Below are 19101 nucleotides of genomic sequence, written 5' to 3' on the forward strand. Positions count from 1 at the left end.
TGATAAAAATAACAATGCTTGAGATAAATATCCCTAATATCACCGTGTTTTTCATAATGGTACGACCACTTCTTCAGATGCAACCTGCGAAAACCAGAGAATCAAAGTTCAACATCATCATCAACATCAACAGTATATATACGGAAGAAAACGTAGTCCTGTTGCTGTTGGTCTTCCGGTCGCTTCTTCTTCTTCAAGCAGGGACTTCAAGTGTAGAAAAGCCTCTGATTAGAGTCTGAAGTTGCCTGAATGTGACATGACATGTAGAATATTACTATATGAGAGGTTCAAGGGAATTCAGATGGAAGTAACAAAGCTACTGTACTCATCGCGATCGCTTTAGAAGCGTGAGTTTCACCAAAAGCTGCAAGTTCTCAACGGGTGCAGGTGTTCCGCTGAGAGTCTGGCTCCACTGATCGCCTACAAATACAGAGATGGAAGTACATCATGAACATACGGTCAGTCCATTTTATTAAAGAATTCCCCATACCAGACGGTTATTTCTAATATATTTCTTGGTTTTTATCTAGTAGTAGTAGTAGTAGTAGTAGGTCTAGCTTGGAATGTATTTAGACCAAATTTTTCGTCTCTTTCGTTCGTTAGCCTCTTATTGGGGTAGGGTCGGCGGTATGTATTATGCTTCCGGCTTCCTGGGAGTAAATAATTTCAATTTGTGAAGAAATTTGTGGCTTACACTTACTACTTACTATAGTAAGGCAGTAAATAACTGAATAAAGATTACATACTCGATCTTCAGATCTTGTAATTAAAAACATGTCCGAAAATGTCTTGGAACCAGCAGGATTTTAACTAGACCGAATTTTCCGTCTCTTTCGTTCGTTAGCCTCTTATTGGGGTAGGGTCGGCCGGCTCTCTCTTTAGAGACGGAAACCGTCTATACACATTCCCTTGATAACGCCACGGCCATTTCAGGTCGTAGCGTTTTGCCCCCAAAATCCCCCAAAATGTCATTTTACCTCGTGCATTTTATATTGTAAATTAGGCCTAGGCTATAATAAATCAGTTCCACTTACCAACTTGACTGAAATAATCAGTTTAATAGTCCCTTTTTAGGAATTTATGGGTCAAAATCGAAATCCATGTTGAAAAAGATTTTCAAAATGGATTTCGATTTTGACCCATAAATTCCTAAAAAGGGACTATTAAACTGATTATTTCAGTCAAGTTGGTAAGTGGAACTGATTTATTATAGCCTAGGCCTAATTTACATGTGGATATGCACGAGGTAAAATGACATTTTGGGGGATTTTGGGGGCAAAACGCTACGACCTGAAATGGCCGTGGCGTTATCAAGGGAATGTGTATAGACGGTTTCCGTCTCTAAAGAGAGAGCCGACCCTACCCCAATAAGAGGCTAACGAACGAAAGAGACGGAAAATTCGGTCTAGATTTTAACTAGACCAAAAGCTTCAGTCTCTCTTTATCGTCGGTTGTTCCACTGAGACTATGTCTGGCTCCACTAGACCTTCGATTGGGAATGTCAACAAATGTCAGTTTTACTAAAGAAATGACCCATATCAGAGGGTTATTTCTGTCTAGATTTTAACCTACTGTAAGACTTAAAATTAGACTCCTTGTATACCTAGATTTGTTGCAATTTAATACTACCGGTATTTGTTTCTCTAGTCTCTTCTCCCTATACACATTCATTTCACATCATTTGATTATCAGTTACATATATTCATTAGTTTACTTCAACTTCTCAACCCAATTTCTTCTTTCATGCATCTCCTCACTGCATACCAGAGTCTTCCATCTCATCTGGTATATGTTCCTTTATTCTCTTCTCATTCAGTATTCATGGTCTTGTGTGAATGCATTTGGCATTTCCACTTCTTACTTTTCCTTGGTTCTCTTTTCCTTTTCCTTTGGAATATTCAGTCTTAACCTATTTCAGAATTAAAGAATCACATACAGGAAATACATGTAAGGATGTAATCAGTGACTATATGGTACATTTACACCTTGATTTCAGGCCGCGGCAGATGGTGTAGAAGAGACGGGTAGTTCCTTCACTTGGGAGAGCCAATTTCTTAGCAGAGTGAACGCACATCAAACTCATCAAGGAATGCCCTCACTAATGGAAGGAGCTACATCAATACCCACAGAGTGTGCAGTGACCATTGTAAAGGTAATAATGCAGCTTGATGATACAGAATATATTATATACTGTACCGGTACCATGATCTGTATATGTTGTATTATTATTATCATGATAATATTAATGATGATGAATATATTAATGATATTGATAATATCAATGCTAGAAAGTAGAAAATGTATTGAGATAATATTTTTTGTTTTGTGTGTGTGTGTGTGTGTTTTATTAAAGCAAACCATAAGAATCATATATTTACACAATTTGATGTATTGAGATAATATTGATAATGAAAGTGCTAATTTCTGTAACATATAACATTTTAGGTGTGCCATTATCTTTAATAGATAATTAGATATAGAAAGGAAAAAAAATACCCCCTATAATGTGTCAGTTTGACTGATTAATGGATGTATTCAGTTATGCATGTAATACTTGTTGCATAAGATATTGTGGTTATTTGGTTTACTGATTCGTATCAATCTTCATGCTTTTATTATTTTCCAGGAGACTGGGGTCTTTGAGAAGCTTCTGATGGAGAAACTGTCAGTTTACATGTGTCCAATCATAGGCATCTCCAGCTTGAATGGATGGCTTCTTGTTCACTTCTGGGAAGGAGATTCCTATGCTGTAGATCTAGGTGCACTCTCACCAGGGTCTAAACAGGGCAAGGCTCATCCTGGAGCTAAGATCGCTGGTGGAACTCCAGATAACATTCACAAGTGGGCCATCATTCACTCTGTCGGAAGGTTGCTCAGTGATGACTCCATTTTGAAGGTGATTACAGTAATTGCTACCTTATCAGAGTGAGGCTTTCTAGACTTGATGAAAAATGATGGAAGTCATGATATGATAGGCTAATGTAAAAACGTTCTTTTGGGCTTTGACTTTGTTTGAGTCCTAGGTTAACTGATAATGAATTGATTTTAATAAACTGATCTTCCATACAAGTAGCCAAAGTGTTTATCATAAATATAAGTAAATTTAGGTAATAAAAAAAGGTACAAAGCCATTCTTATCTATTTTAGATGTGAATTGGTCAAGTCGTCAACTGTCTAGTTTAGCTATGCTGAGTGATCATACGTTACATATATTTGATTATATACCTCACTTAAGAAATCCAGCCATCTGATTGGTTGAAATCGCATTCATAAACTTTAACTATTCCTGTAAAATTCCCGGTAAAATTCCAAACCCATGTAATAGTTTTAAAAAATAGTTCTAAAATCCCAGTAACCATGGTTACCCATAGGTTTACATGTTAAAAAATGGTTTGAGCGATCGCGGATACCGTACGTGTGCGAAGAATTGGTCGGCATTTTTAGTACGGCAATATATCTCGATTCAAACAAGGCAAAAATGGCTGTAGAACTCTCCCAAGATTTCAACTTCTGGATGAGGATCAAATGCGAGACATGCTGACAGCAAGAACACCAAAAAGGGTATGTGAAATCTTCCATAATTTTGTTCAGTAGGCCTAGATCTAGATTCTAGTACGCGACAACCAGATGCTGGTGCTTGTAGTGATTTGTACATCACGGACAGATGCAGATCCTTCCCGTAGAGATTACACACATCCCTATGCATTTCCATTGGCCATTGCGCACTCGATCATGCTAGATTGGTCGATGTTTTAATTACCAGAGATTCAAACTAATATTGCTTGTGATCCTGAAGATGATACTCAATAAGTGAGGTGTCATATGAAAGCGCAGGATTTTCTCCATATTCCCCACAGGGCCGGCCCACCCCCAAAATTGTAAAAATATCTTGCTTAGACTAGAATCTAGATCTAGTCTACTCTCAAAGAAACACTAAAAAAAAACAACCGTGCAGATATACTAGAGAAAGGCCAAGGTGGTGTCATAATTTTGTCGGCATATAAAAGTATTAATGACAGAAAATGACGGGAAGGTTACAATTGGGCTATTGCCCTCGGCACGCCTCGGGCCATAGCACAATTCTAACCTTCCCTTGAGCGTATAACAAACAACTATTTCTCTTAAAGCAGTCATTAATACTATAATAATATCCCCAAACATATTAATGATCAGATCAGATTGACTTGCATGTGTAAACAAAACAAAAATATTTTAAACACACACCTGTATTTTCTTTTTTTATATAGTTTCATTCCTGTGATTTAAAAAAAAGAGATATTACACATTATATACCTCACTTAAGAAATCCAGCCATCTGATTGGTTGAAATTGCATTAATAAACTTTAACTATTCCTGTAAAATTCCCGGTAAAATTCCAAACCCATGTAATAGTTCTAAAAAATAGTTCTAAAATCCCAGACCTTGGTTATCCATAGGTTTACATGTTAAAAAATGGTTTGAGCGATCGAGGATACCGTACGTGTGCGAAGAATTGGTTGGTATTTTCATACAAGACAAGACAATTCCAAACAAGACAAAAATGGCTAAAGAAACTCTCCCAAGATTTCAACTTATGAAATGCAAGACTCGCTGACAGCAAGAACAACAAAAAGGGTACGTGAAATTATCCATAAACATGTTCGTTAAGTTGCTGAAAATGGAGTACCAGCATAGACGTAGACGAAAATAGGTCAGGGTGTCTGATCGCGCATCGATGTTGTGTGCTAAATTCTTCCCATAGAGATTGCACGCAATGCTGTCTCTATGCAGTCTACGTGCATTGCGCGACCATGCAAAAAAGTTTTTTTTTTCAATTCGAGATTCAAACCTTTATCTGTTGTGATCCTGAAGGTGATACTCAATAAGTGAGGTGTCATATGAAAGTGCAGGTTCTTCTCCATATTTCCCACAGTAAAAATTGTAAAAATATCTTGCTTAGACTAGAATCTAGATCTAGTCTACTCTCAAAGATACACTCATAAAAAACAACCGTGCAGATAAACTAGAGAAAGGCCAAGATGGTGTCATTAGTAGACTCTTTTGTTTTCAGCTTATAAAAGTATTAATGACTGCTTTAATATTCGAAAAATAGTTGTTTTTATACACTCTCGGGAAGGTTAACAATTGTGCTATTGCCCTCGGCACGCCTCGGGCAATAGCACAATTCTAACCTTCCCTTAAGCGTATAAAAACAACTATTTCTCTCAAAGCAGTCAATAATACTATACTATTTTTTTCAGTGCAAATAGATACTGATGATTATATCATATGGTTTTGAATATATATGCTTGCTTGAATGAAGTTTCCTTCACCATTCAACAATAAGGGATAGAGCAACGTCGATCTGGCGCTGCTCAGTGGCTGCCGGGTTCACGATCAATTGGGCAAAAAGAATTTCCGTTTTGGTTTAATAAAATTTGGAGTGGACTATTAGGCTATTATTATTATTATTATTATTATTATTATTATTAATTTTTTATTCTTCTGTCATTGCAGGTTGTGTACGATGTCCTTCACGTGTCTCATGATCTAGGAGAGAATGCAGGCTTGAAGATTGTCAGAGTTTTTGATGTCTTGGTAAGTAAAAATTGAGGAAGTGCGATTCCCTCATGTGATACAGCATCTGCCTGTTGAACCAAGTATTGTGGGCTTTGATCCAGCCCAGGTGAATGACAGGAGCTTTCGCTGTGTGTTAACATACCCCTCCCCTGTTTAACAGGTATGCGGTTGATTGCTGGGGATAACATGCAGATGCCGTCCCTCGTTTGAATAGGATGTTAAATGAAGGCTCCATGTGCAGAAAAGCTACCAGATTTGCATGTTAACCCCTTTGACTACTGAATTGTCTAGGCATAATCGATGGACCACTTGGTTGCCGTAGGTAGTGGGTTAAGAATCCACTGCACTATTATTCATGGAAGAGTAATGAGAAGCTTGATGTAGTGGTCAGTCTGCTCATTCCATTCAGATCATCCAGTAGCAGAGGCCAGAGGGTCTTAGTGATTAAGATTTCTTTTTCCCTTCCCATGCAGGCATAGGTGACAGCACGTAAACAATTAATGATTTTGACCACTTGATTGCAGGAAGCAGATCGTATCATACGTGACCACAGCTTCCTCATGCCTCTGGCAGAACTGTTGCAGATCTATGGAATGGTACCAAATAGCTGTGTAGACATCTTAGTTGGCTCCCAGAGAACACCTGTAGTGGACGACCCACTGGATTATTGTGGAAAATCACAAAGACAAGCTATCAACAATCTTAGAGAAATGGCCCAAGTTTCCTCTAAGATGATTCCTTTCCTTTATCAAGCGATGTTAAGGTATGTACAGTGATGGACTTGTATTGTATGTTATACAAACAAAAGCAGCAGTAATTTGTGTAGTTACACAAACAATATAACCTTATACTTGCACTATATTGAGTGTGCTACCTTAATCATTTTATAAATCTTATTTAGCTTTATTGATATGCTTTGTTCACTTCTAAGGAACATTAGCTACGTACACACTGGAAATTAGATAACTTTTGTTTCTTTTCTTATTTCGTTTTAAATAATAACATACCAAGCCTTAGATATCTCAAGCTAGGGTCAATGGGAATCATACGTTATAGCAATATTATATTGTATTTAAGAGATTAATGTAAGTTTTGTGAGGTTGTGTTTGCTTCTAGCCCCTATTTAGTTATTATCTTGGCTATCTTTGAGATCTGAAGAAAAATAATGAAAAAAATGTCATCATTTATCTCCATTCAGATTTTCTTAATTGTATTGAAACAAATTAACAATGTCTCATGATAGTGACTTCATGTCTCTTTTGTGGTTGATTTTGCTAGTATAATGTCAGCTCCAATGCTGGCTGAGCTTAACCAACGCTCCAATGCTTCGGTGCAGAGTCCACAGCAGTTGGACTGTTGGTATAACCCGAGAAGAGGAGACATGGTCTCTGGTCCTGAGAACGTATCCAGTCACCCATCTTCATATGCAGCTGCTCTGGAGGGCATGGCTGCAACAGGAAATGAAAGCACACAACAAGCTCCTTGTTTAGTACAAGCTATTGAGTCTTACACTGAGGAGGCAAAGTATGACAGAACTGAGGTGCAGAAACAAAGGGTCACTCAAAATGAGCTGCACCAAAAGTTTCAGGGTGAAACACAAGAGCAACATCAGCAAGGTGAAGAGATTGAAAGTGTGGAACCATACATTACCAGCCAAAAAGAAAGCCATGGTGCTTTGCATCTTGTAACCAGCAATATCAGAAAGGAGACAACGCAACAACCACACTTTGATTGTAATGCAAAGAAAATGGTTCAAAGCACCTATGCGAATGTTTTGCAAGGCAAGGCAGGATGTCTGACAGAAAATGCAATCACGAAACAAGCTCCACCCCGTTTGACTCGAGATGAAGCTTCTGACATTGAAGAAACATCAGATGAAAGCATTCGTATGCACTCACAAGATTTACCTCCAAAGAAGCAAAAACATCAAGTGCAAAAACATGAACATCATGGAAACTGTGGTTCACATTCACAGTCAAAAGAGCAAGTAAACTATCCTCAAGTTGCCAATGCCCAAGGAGAGAAATTAACTCAGCCTTCAGTAGCGGCCAGTAATGAAAAGAAGAAGCAGCAAGAAAACAGTTTGGATAAGAGTGTAAGGCCAAAGACAAATCAAAGTGCAAGCTCTGTTGGTGCAGTAGCAGCAACAAGTACTCACCAGAAGCAGCAACAACAACCAGAACAGCTTCAAGAATGTATCCGAACTTTATCAGCAAAAAAGAAAAAGAAAAAGAAAAAGAAAAAGAAAAACAATACAGTAGAAAAAGAATCTCCACCCCAACTGAAATCTAACAAATCAGGAGGAAATGTTGAAAAAGAACAAAATCAGATGCTTCCTGAGAAAATGCAGAATGATGTGAAGTCAAAGAAAAGTAGTGTAACTACCTGTGGTCCAACCTGTGGTCCAGCCAATCCTCGAGAACAAACTGGTCCATCTAAAAGTCCCCTCAGTCTTGGGGTTCCTGTTGGGAAAGAAAAGAATCAGCTGAAGGTAAAAGTTCAGAATGATGTAAAACCAAAGGAAAGCAAAGGAATTGGAGCATCTGGTCCAGCAAAGACCAAAGAGCAACCCAAACAATCTAAAAGTCTCCTCAGTTCTAAAGAAAAAGAAAAAGGTAAGATGTCTCAACAGGGTGTGCAGAATGATGCAAAGAGAAAGAACAATAGTGCACCCAAGACCAAGACGAAGGAACAATCCAATTCTTCCAAAAATCCCTGTCCAAAAGATACTGTCAAAAAAGAACAAAACACATTGCCTCAGCAGAAAACGCAGAATGGTGTGAAGCCAAAGAAAAGCAGTGTAACTTCAGACAAAACTTCAGCCAAGACTTCAAAACAGAACAGTTCATCTAAAAGTTGTCCCAGTCCTGGTGCAACCAATAAAAAAGGACAAAATCAGATGCCTCAACCAAAAGTGCAAAATGACAAAAAGGCAGAGAAAAGTAGTGTAACACCAGCCTCTGGTCCAGCCAAAGCTAAAGAACAACCATCCAGACAGGATAAGCATCAGCAAAAACAGCAGGAGAACTCTGAAGTAATGAATGCTGTGAAAGCCGAGTCAAAGAAGAAAACAGAGTCTTCTCAAAAGTTTTCTGACAAGCCAACTTGTGTAGCCAAAACTCAAGAACAGAACAGTTCATCTAAAAGTTGTCCCAGTCCCGGAGCGACCAATAAAAAAGGACAAAATCAAATGCCTCAACCAAAAGTGCAAAATGACAAAAAGTCAGAGAAAAGTAGTGTAACATCAGCCTCTGGTCCAGCCAAAGCTAAAGAACAACCATCCAGACAGGATAAGCATCAGCAAAAACAGCAGGAGAACTCTGAAGTAATTAATGCTGTGAAAGCCGAGTCAAAGAAGAAAACAGAGTCTTCTCAAAAGTTTTCTGACAAGCCAACTTGTGTAGCCAAAACTCAAGAACAGAACAGTTCATCTAAAAGTTGTCCCAGTCCCGGAGCGACCAATAAAAAAGGACAAAATCAGATGCCTCAACCAAAAGTGCAAAATGACAAAAAGGCAGAGATAAGCAGTGAAATAGGAGCATGTGGTCTAGCAAATACAAAAGACCAAGCAAGCTCATCTAAAAATTCTCACACTCCAAGAGAGGTTGTCAAAAAAGAACAAAGTCAGAAATCGCAGAATGATGTGGAGTCCAAGAAACACACTGTTACACCCTCCTCCATTCCAGTCAAAGCTAAAGAACAACCATTTAAACAGGATAAACATCAGCAAAAACAGCAGGAGAACTCTGAAGTAAATGATGCTGTGAATGCCGAGTCAAAGAAGAAGAAGGAGCCTTCTCAAAAGCTTTCTGACAAGCCAGCTCTCAAAACTGAAAAAGAACATATAAAGTCTGAAATGACTCATCATCGGCAAAGACCAACCCTGTTCAAAGACTGTCCTGCTGAGAAAAGGGAATCGGATGCCAGTACCTCAAGCAGTATTAGTTTCACAGAGCAGGAAGGGAGACAAGAACAGAAAGATTTCCCAAAAATGATCAGGTTTTGAGTAACACAGCCACTAAACCAAAAAGTAAACTCAACCAGGAGCAAAATGCTGAAAAGGAAGATGTGTTAGTCCAACTTTTTCAAGATGCAGAAGATATGTTAGAGCAAGTTTTTCAAGATGCAGAAGATTGGGGTGCTGATTTTATGACTAGCTTGGCACATACACCTCAGCAACAACAGCAGCAAAACACCAATGTGCAGCAGCAACACCATCAAACACACCAACAACAACAGCAAAACACCCATGTGCAGCAGCAACACCATCAAACACACCAACAACTGCAGCAAAACACCCATGTGCAGCAGCAACACCAAACACATCACCAACAACAACAGCAAAACACCCATGTGCCGCAGCAACACCATCAAACACACCAACAGCAAAACACCAATGTGCAGCAGCACTACCAAACACACCACCAAAAGCAACAGCAAAACACCAATGTGCAGCAGAAATACCATCAAACACACCAACAACAACACCAACAACAGCAAAACACCAATGTGCAGCAGCACTACCAAACACACCACCAAAAGCAACAGCAAAACACCAATGTGCAGCAGAAATACCATCAAACACAACAACAACAACACCAACAACAGCAAAACACCAATGTGCAGCAGCACTACCAAACACACCACCAAAAGCAACAGCAAAACACCGATGTGCAGCAGCAATACCATCAAACACACCAACAACAACAGCAAAACACCAATGTGCAGCAGCAATACCATCAAACACACCAACAACAGCAACAGCAAAACACCAATGTGCAGCAGCAATACTATCAGACACACCAACAACAACAGCAAAACACCAATGTGCAGCAGCAATACTATCAAATACACCAACAACAACAACAGCAAATCACCAATGTGCCTAACCTAGCTCCAGGAATAATCCCTCAAATCCCTATGGGCTTGATGTTGCAAGCTCAAACTCTCCCTCCTCAACAAGTGACTTTCGTACAGTGGGAGCAACAGCAATGGGTCAAGACTTCTCCTGAAACCAAGCTGTCTGCATCCCCACAGTGGATGAAGCCAATGGTATTACAGTTCAAGGAGGGCAACAACCCAGTCTTCATTCATCCACTCAGTGAGGTAAGATCCACAACAGGTATGGTAGCTTTAGATACAGGTAAAACTTTTGATATCAAAGAGTTAGTTTGTGATAACATTTTCATAAAACTTATCATATAATTTGGCATAGTTGTTTTAATCACAGTCAACACAGAAAGTTCCATCACACACAGATTAGAAATATGAAACTTATCTCAAAGTAACCGAGAATGATTGTTTTGATAAAATCATTCACAAGAACTGTTTTTTTTTTGTAGAATATTTCAACATAGGCTGCAATATTGACAAAACATTGCAGTCATTATAATCTTGTTTTTCTTGGTCTTCACCTTTGGATCTTATGTTTTTGTTTTGTATTTAATCCTCCTAGCAAGCTTCCATTCCAATCAATCCATGCCTCATTACGGATGAGCAAGATGAAGAATTTGATGATCTGCTTCTATCAGATGTGATTAAGTTTGTTGAGGCTTTTCCTGCAAGCATTCAACTGGCTCTACAGCAGCTATCACAAGAAAGCTCCAGCTATTCCTTTATTCAGTTAGCAGAAGTTGTCTTGGATGTTGGCAGGAAACCCAGAGCACGGTGAGTTGTAACTGTAATTTCAGAAATAATTCACAATTCTCACAAATAATTTGATAGGGGGCAGTAGAGCTTATTGGTACATCTGCTTTTCAAACATTATTATCTAAGCTTGGCTTTGATTCCAGCTTGAGCAAATGACATTTGTAAAGCTGAATGCATCATTATGTGTAATCCTGACTTTTTTCTTTTCTGATACCTACTCGTAAGTACTATGATAAAGCACTTCAATCCTCAGAAGGGATGTTTATTTGAAATTACGTGTACGTGAATAACAGCCATACTGTTTTTGGATGTAAACTGAAGTAACTTCAACTCATCTAAATTTTCACAGCTTTATATCCCAGTGTGATTATTCATTAAGGGGAGGCTCAACGTCTGATTATATTTGCATTTACCATCCTAGTTATTTCAGGAATTATTGAGGACATTATTGATAACAGTTATGGAAGCCAAGCACTGAATGGACACATAGGCTGAAGTTTGAATCTAGCAGGCTCTTAGGAAAATTGAAAATGAAATGAGTACATGCTATGTTTCTCCTAGTTCTATAGATCGAATGGTTGAAGTGTGGCTGTTATAAGATACCTTTTGTTGCTTGTAGGTATCTGAAGTCTGGGTTGAGTTCTGAAATGATGGAAAAAGTGCTGAATCGTGATGAGGTGACCAAGCAGGACTTGAAGGGTATCTTGGAAGACAGCGGCTTTGCCAGGACAAGCAACAGTCAAGGCATGGTCACGGATACACTTCACAGACTTGGGTAAATCACCTGGAATAATGTGTTCTTCATTTGTATTTTGTAATACTTTTAGATCCACTTTGTATGGGAGAATTGAAGCTTTTCCACATGTACCACAGTACAATGTAGTGGCTTTTTGTAATCAATGAATTGTAGGTGGGAAAGAAAAAAAAGTAGCTGTATACAACAAAGGTCCTCCCTTATCTATGTGTTATAAATACAAAAATGTGATGTGCAGTACATGTGAGTATTCTTACAAAAACATGGTGAGCCGGTGTGGCTTACCGCATCATATGTGAACAAACCTTTGACGTTATCTAGGGCTTCATGAAGAGGGCCAAGAAAGCCTACATATCGACCACTGCCATCATGTTAGGCAAGTATGAAATGGGCAAAGTGCACTGCATATCCCACCGCTGCCATCATGTTAGGCAAGTGTGAAATGGGCAAAGTGCACTGCATATCCCAAACGCTGCCATCATGTTAGGCAAGTGTGAAATGAGCAAAATGCGCTGCATATCCCAAACGCTGCCATCATGTTAGGCAAGTGTGAAATGGGCAAAGTGCACTGCATATCCCCAACGCTGCCATCATGTTAGGCAAGTATGAAATGAGCAAAATGCGCTGCATATCCCAAACGCTGCCATCATGTTAGGCGAGTATGAAATGGGCAAAGTGCACTGCATATCCCAAACGCTGCCATCATGTTAGGCAAGTATGAAATGGGCAAAGTGCACTGCATATCCCCAACGCTGCCATCATGTTAGGCAAGTATGAAATGAGCAAAATGCGCTGCATATCCCAAACGCTGCCATCATGTTAGGCAAGTGTGAAATGGGCAAAGTGCACTGCATATCCCACCGCTGCCATCATGTTAGGCGAGTATGAAATGGGCAAAGTGCACTGCATATCCCAAACGCTGCCATCATGTTAGGCAAGTATGAAATGGGCAAAGTGCACTGCATATCCCACCGCTGCCATCATGTTAGGCTAGTGTGAAATGGGCAAAGTGCACTGCATATCCCAAACGCTGCCATCATGTTAGGCAAGTATGAAATGGGCAAAGTGCACTGCATATCCCACCGCTGCCATCATGTAAGCCGAGTATGAAATGGGCAAAGTGGACTCTTCTTGAAGGAAATCAGAAAACTAGAAAAACAGATTGGTTCAGGTTTGAACATAAGTGCATGAAGATATTAAAGCGAATGATGAATTTGTAAATATTTTTTATTGCTATATGTATGGACAATTTCAACTTGGCAAATCGCTAATGTCAGTATAATGTAGTGTCATTCAAAGTTCCTGTTTGTTCCAGCACACAAACTGAATCGAATATCATGTTTCAAAATGTAAGACTGATCACATTAACAGGAGCAGACATGTTTCTATTTGAAAATGATATATTGTTGATCGTTTGTTTTTGTGGTACAGCCTGCTGGCAAACATACAAGGAGAGGTCATTGGCATGACAGCCAAGGTTGAACACCCCCTTCCAGGATGCCTCAGCCCATTGTATGATATATTCAACAAGGGCAAGTCCATTCTGGTTGTTGGACCTACAGGGGTGGGCAAGACAACTCTGTTGAGGGAAGCTGCAAGGGTGTTGAGTGATGTGGAGAAGAAGAATGTCATGATCATTGACACATTATCAGAGGTAAGTTCTAGGTTACTTGCAGTGGACAAAGATTGCTTGATGAATAAGATGCTCCTAATGCAAACTTTGTATTATCTAAATTATTGAATTGTTATTTGGGTGTTGCAGGTATTGTATACTTCCATAGCCTGTTTGTAGCAAGTAAGTTGGTCATGAAAGTTCAACAGAAATTTACTTTCAGTCACTTGATTCTATACACGCATGATAACAATATGTTTCCAGAAAAGTCACCATTGTATCTATGATAAATGTATTCATAGTTCAGTTTTATATCAAATAACTTCAACTTCTCCTTTTTTTAATGCACAGATAGCTGGAGAGGGAGACATTCCACATCAATCTATAGGATCTGCTCGAAGATTACAGGTGAGAATCATGCACAATAGTTAAAGGGGCATGTTCCCCGTATTCCAGAGGGCGTTCAAAATACGTACCCGCTGGCGGACGGTGCTAGCTACCTATTGACACCAACAGAATACGACCCTTACGCAGATGGCATGTTCCGAATGCCCGCACAATGCCGATTATGGCATACATGTGCCGAAGTCATACCAATCGCAGTTCAGCTCTAAGATTCGGCTGCTGTTTCCACCCACTTTCGTCACTATCGGCAGCGATCAGCTGGCTTGGCGAAGGCAGGCCAGGCCGTGCGTACTTTGATTGACAGCTGTATGCAAATTTGAAGTCGATCTTTGGAACCAAGATGGCGATGACTAGAGTAGTGATAACTACACTGGCGGGAACATGCCCCTTTAAGCTACAGTCAATTCGCCCATTTGATATCTCTCTGTGACCGGAACTACATACACTTGATAACATTAACAAACAAATTAACAATTAATCTTGATTATATGAGGAGAGACGAATCTTCATCTGAGAATTAAAAATCTTCTGAGTTCATTAAGCATCTATCAGTCTCTTACACTTTGACCTTGGAATCATTTAGAATAGTTATAGAATCTTCACCAGTGATCCTCAGCTTTTGCTATTTGCTCTTGTAATATCTTTGAATGCATTTTTTATATGTAGATCCTGAGCAATGCGGCATTATTGCTTTGAATCATGATTCTTTTGAATAAAGCGACAATCAATCAATAATGGATGTTTCTCAGATGCAACAAACCCTCTTTCTTTATACAATGGCATTACAGGGATTATCAAGGCTCACCAAGTGCTGCATTTAGGAGGGTAACATCACCAACAAGGAATGCCAGGTAGGGCCAAAAGGTGCAGAACCAATAGGATAATAAGTTACTGATACATACACGGAAGAGACAAGGCTAATTCTGTCTTTTATTTGATATTTTGTTTTCTTTTCTGATGCAGGTTATAGAAAGCAATCTCCAGCACAAGGTCATGAGTGAAGTGTACCAGAACCACAGACCTGAGATTGTCATCATTGATGAGATATCCAGTCTGGAGGAAGCAGAGAAGACCCTCGACATGAAGCTACGAGGAATCCAACTCATCGCTGGTGTCCAGGGTAAGACCCTCGCTGATGTCCTCCTGAACACTGCCCTCACACCTATCACTGGTGGCATCAAGGAGAGTGTGGGTTACCCAGGGGGAGTGCCAGGGAGGCTGAGGACCGGTCCTGTTGTGTTTGATGTCCTGGTAGAGATGCTCGACATGGAGCGATGGATCATCCATTGGGACTTTCAGTGGGCCATTGATGCTGTTTTACCAGGTGGAAGGAGAACTCTTGAGGTGGAGGAGAGGAAAGTTGTCAAACTTGGAGGTGATCCTGATGGTGGACTGGGAGGTCAACAGGTCCTTGCAATGCGGATGTCTTCTACTTATAAGATATACACACAGTGAGGTCTTATAAGATATACACACAGTGAGGTCTTATAAGATATACACACAGTGAGGTCTTGTTATACACACAGTGAGGTCTTATAAGATATACACACAGTGAGGTTTTATAAGATATACACACAGTAAGGTCTTATAAGATATACACACAGTAAGGTCTTGTAAGATATACGCACAGTAAGGTCTTATAAGATACACACACAGTAAGGTCTTGTAAGATATACACACACTGAGGTCTTTAAGATATACACACAGTAAGGTTTTGTAAGATTTACTCACAATGAGGCCTTCCAGAAGATATTACATGAAAAGCAGCTGCTTTATTTCATACAGAAGAAATTGCATTACAAACAACTGCTTTATTTATTCCAATCAAGGCCAGCATTGTTAAAATCGCATTTACTGATTTGATAAGTTTTTTTTTTTGTTGCAAAGACTTTGCTCATGTGACCATGTGCATATTGGGCCATCCATATTTATTGAAGAGTATAGATGGATATCTGTCTCTTTTTTTTTTAATTTCATCTTGACTCCAGAGATACATTTTTATGATTTTTAAATAATTTAAATGTAAAAGGAATATGTGTGCTTAAGCCATCTATTCCCCATCATTTAAAAGGATTTTACTCTTGTGGACAAAATTAACCCCTTAACTACTGAATTCTCTCATTCCCATAGGCTTTAATACAGGAACCACCCAGTTCCAGTAGGCTTTGGGTTAATGCTGCTTTTCAGATTATTCATTATTTTAGAGTTTTAATGTGTTTACAAGTCACCTAAAAAGATATTTGTATACGACTAGGCCTAGCAACCTCAAAAACGGTTTACTCAGTATACTATGGACTAACAGATAGTGAGTACGAACAAGTGAAGAATAACTTATATCCCATTCACATAACCTAAGTGAACCTGTAACTATTTATTTGCACCACTTTCAAATGAATTTGGTCAAAAAAGATAGCTCTTGGTGCCTTATATAATTATATTGAATATTTATTGAATAAATATATTGGCAAATGGTTAATTGTCTTTTAAATGCAGAGTCACATTAGTCCCATAATCAGGTCTTTAGTCTACCAATTCTGCAGTTAGATGTGATTCTGATTTTGTTTAATAAAAGGAAAACCTCAGACCAACTTCCTTTGTTCAATCCATATTTTAACAAAACCTTAAACCAAGTGTTGGTTTAAATTTTTAGTTAAATATAGGCCAAAGAGAGTTTTAATGACAGTGCAATTATCCAAATATCTATCATCATTGATTAGAAAAAGAAGTTTCACAAATCTAGATTGCCTATCACTGTAAAATATGATGCTGTGAGTGTGCTTCTCATAAGAGTGGCTGTTCAAATTATTTTGAGCTTTGTAGTTAAATAATGTAACTTTTTTAGAGCTCTTAGTATTACATTTCTGTAATAATGCGATCTATGTGGGTAGATTTGAAATCTAGTGCTATCTTCAATTTGTCCTTTGTATGTGCCAATAATGTAGTTAAACACAAAAACATTGTTGTTTATTGATTGCTGTAAATATTAAATACCTGAAGACAATCATATTACATGTTGATGGACACAGATGGCCTAATGTGTATGTTTAGATTACATGTTGAACACAGTAAATAACCTGCATTTGCAATTGTCTTGGATAAAATTGCTGCATCTATATATATATGAGAGCAATGTATAAATAAATTGCCATGAATGTAAATTGCCTGTTTCATAGATGCCAATCTTCGAGGCCCGAAGTGTTTTGCTTCATGTACAGTTTCATGTTGACATTTTTTTAACTGCTTCTATTTAGTAGTTTATGACAACAAGCTCAAAAGTTATTGTTCATTTGTAAGTAAGTATATTTTGAAACAGATGTTATCAAGAAAAGTTTAGAAATGTTGAAAATATTTTTGGTATAAGTATGTTAGCAAGGAAGAAGAAACTACTGAGAAATTTCTTGCCTTTCTTCCTTACTTTTGCATACAACTGTATTGAAATTATGAGGAAAAATGGTGCAATTATCATGCAAACAATTTTTTTTGGGGGGGGACATGTGATTAAAGAGTATTTTATTTTTTGTGTATGTAATTTTTTTTGTCAAACATTTGCTAACCTGCTCTGAAAATGCCAATATTATCTGCAAATATTTTTTTTCAGAAAAGTGTTTCAATCTGTTTTTGTTTTGTTTGCTTGGTGACCTATTGATTGTTTCGTTCCTTGTCGCCTTATAAATATCAATATGGCAACTTTTAAACTACTATTTTGATTGCGATGGAACATGGATATATTGATGATGTATGTTTTTAGATTATAGAATGTCTGTATGAAAGTATGTTGTGAAATCCATAAAAAATTTGTGCAATTTTCAGTAACCATTTGATTTTAATTTAGTGCATTCACCGAAATGTTTTGTTGTAAATGAATTTGTTTCGTAGAGCATATCTGTCATAAGTTTCATTTGTCTGGGTTGAAAAAAAGAAATTATTTAAACAGAATGTGCATGCAAAAAAAATGTACAAATGTATTTTAGATCATTAAAAAAAGAGGTTATACCTTTATTCAAAGACTTTACAGTAAGTCTATAAACTCCCCGTCAATGATCATGAAGAAGAACTACATGGTAAATGTCTTTCCCATAACATGTGATATGTAATTTTTTAAATAAAATACAATAATGTGCATGTTGTAATGCAAATTGTTCGGCTGTCTTTGTGTTGTTTGGATGATATGACATTTGCTCATGGCAATATTTCATCAAATATACAGCTAAGTATAAGATTGGGTTAATTTGATGGTGTACATTTACAAAAGTGACTGACCACACCCCATCTCTCTCTCTCTCTCTCCCCCTCTCACCTCTCCCTCTCCCTCTCCCCTCTCCCCACCCACTCTCCCTCTTTCTCCCTTTTCCCCTCTCCCCCTCTCTCTCTCCCTCTCCCTCTCCATCTCTCTCCCCTCTCCCTCTCTCTCTCTCTCTCTCTCTCTCTCTTTCTGTAGATTTCCTTTCCTATTGATATATAAATGTCAATCGTACAATTCCCCATCAGCCCTAAGTTTTCATTTACTACCCCTTTTCAGCTACCCCTTCCCTCTTTGTATATATTTTACAGTCCAAGACATACTTTATTGTGACAGATTGGATGCATTCGTTTAAAAATGGTGACATTTTTATATTTACATTTAGATGTTCAATTAACATCACTTTTCAATATATATTTGATTTTATTTCCAAGGGTGGACCATGGTAATAACAACAGAGCAAACGATGAGGTATTCTATAGATATATCGTTCTGATATAGTATGCAAGGTCAAACCAGAAGATGTTTGATACAGCATTTGAGCACAAATTTAAAATTGTGTTTGTTAATATACCATGTACACTAAAAATCTCTATGTGTTTTATGCCACAATTCATGTTCATATTTAATTTGATCTCGGGTCTCATTCTGATAATCTTCCTCCTATTCACGGGGCATTGGGGGAAGAGAGAGAGAGAGAGAGAGAGAGAGAGAGAGAGAAAGAGAGAGAGCGACAGGTGAAGAGAGGGTGGAGGGAGGTAGAGAGAAAGAGAAAGAGGAGGGATATTAGGGACAATGGGATAGGTAGAAAATCGCCGAGATGCAGCACGCAGGGGTAGGAGAATAAGAGACAAGAGCAAGGGGGCAAGAAGTAGGGGACA

The 19101-nt window shown here is 38.4% G+C and overlaps 2 protein-coding genes across 2 annotated transcripts; both read left to right on the plus strand.

Annotated features, from left to right (window-relative positions):
- Positions 1-63: 63 nt before the first annotated feature.
- LOC105446810 (serine/arginine repetitive matrix protein 1) lies at positions 64-9589 on the plus strand. The gene is made up of 6 exons (XM_030997141.1): positions 64-458; positions 1997-2152; positions 2627-2896; positions 5498-5578; positions 6085-6323; positions 6839-9589. The coding sequence occupies exons 1-6, from the start codon at positions 435-437 to the stop codon at positions 9564-9566; spliced, it is 3498 nt and encodes a 1165-aa protein (XP_030853001.1). The 5' UTR covers positions 64-434; the 3' UTR covers positions 9567-9589.
- On the plus strand, positions 9562-16762 carry LOC579642. Its single transcript, XM_030998046.1, has 6 exons — positions 9562-10666; positions 11016-11227; positions 11829-11984; positions 13395-13617; positions 13927-13983; positions 14944-16762. Exons 1-6 carry the CDS (start codon positions 9662-9664, stop codon positions 15433-15435), a joined length of 2145 nt encoding a protein of 714 aa, XP_030853906.1. The 5' UTR covers positions 9562-9661; the 3' UTR covers positions 15436-16762.
- Positions 16763-19101: the final 2339 nt, after the last annotated feature.

The sequence above is a fragment of the Strongylocentrotus purpuratus genome, unplaced genomic scaffold, assembly GCF_000002235.5.
Source record: "Strongylocentrotus purpuratus isolate Spur 01 unplaced genomic scaffold, Spur_5.0 spur5_contig_858, whole genome shotgun sequence".
Classification (NCBI taxonomy): domain Eukaryota; kingdom Metazoa; phylum Echinodermata; class Echinoidea; order Camarodonta; family Strongylocentrotidae; genus Strongylocentrotus; species Strongylocentrotus purpuratus.

Bases quoted from the DNA above. Each gene is read 5' to 3' on its own strand.
- LOC105446810 (XM_030997141.1), top strand. From the start codon at position 435: ATGGAAGTACATCATGAACATACG. The intron at 2,897-5,497 runs GTGATTACAGTA...CTGTCATTGCAG, and splicing joins GTGATGACTCCATTTTGAAG to GTTGTGTACGATGTCCTTCA. The intron at 5,579-6,084 runs GTAAGTAAAAAT...ACTTGATTGCAG, and splicing joins TCAGAGTTTTTGATGTCTTG to GAAGCAGATCGTATCATACG.
- LOC579642 (XM_030998046.1), top strand. From the start codon at position 9,662: ATGTTAGAGCAAGTTTTTCAAGATGCAGAAGATTGGGGTGCTGATTTT. The intron at 10,667-11,015 runs GTAAGATCCACA...TAATCCTCCTAG, and splicing joins TCATTCATCCACTCAGTGAG to CAAGCTTCCATTCCAATCAA. The intron at 13,984-14,943 runs GTGAGAATCATG...TTTCTGATGCAG, and splicing joins GATCTGCTCGAAGATTACAG to GTTATAGAAAGCAATCTCCA.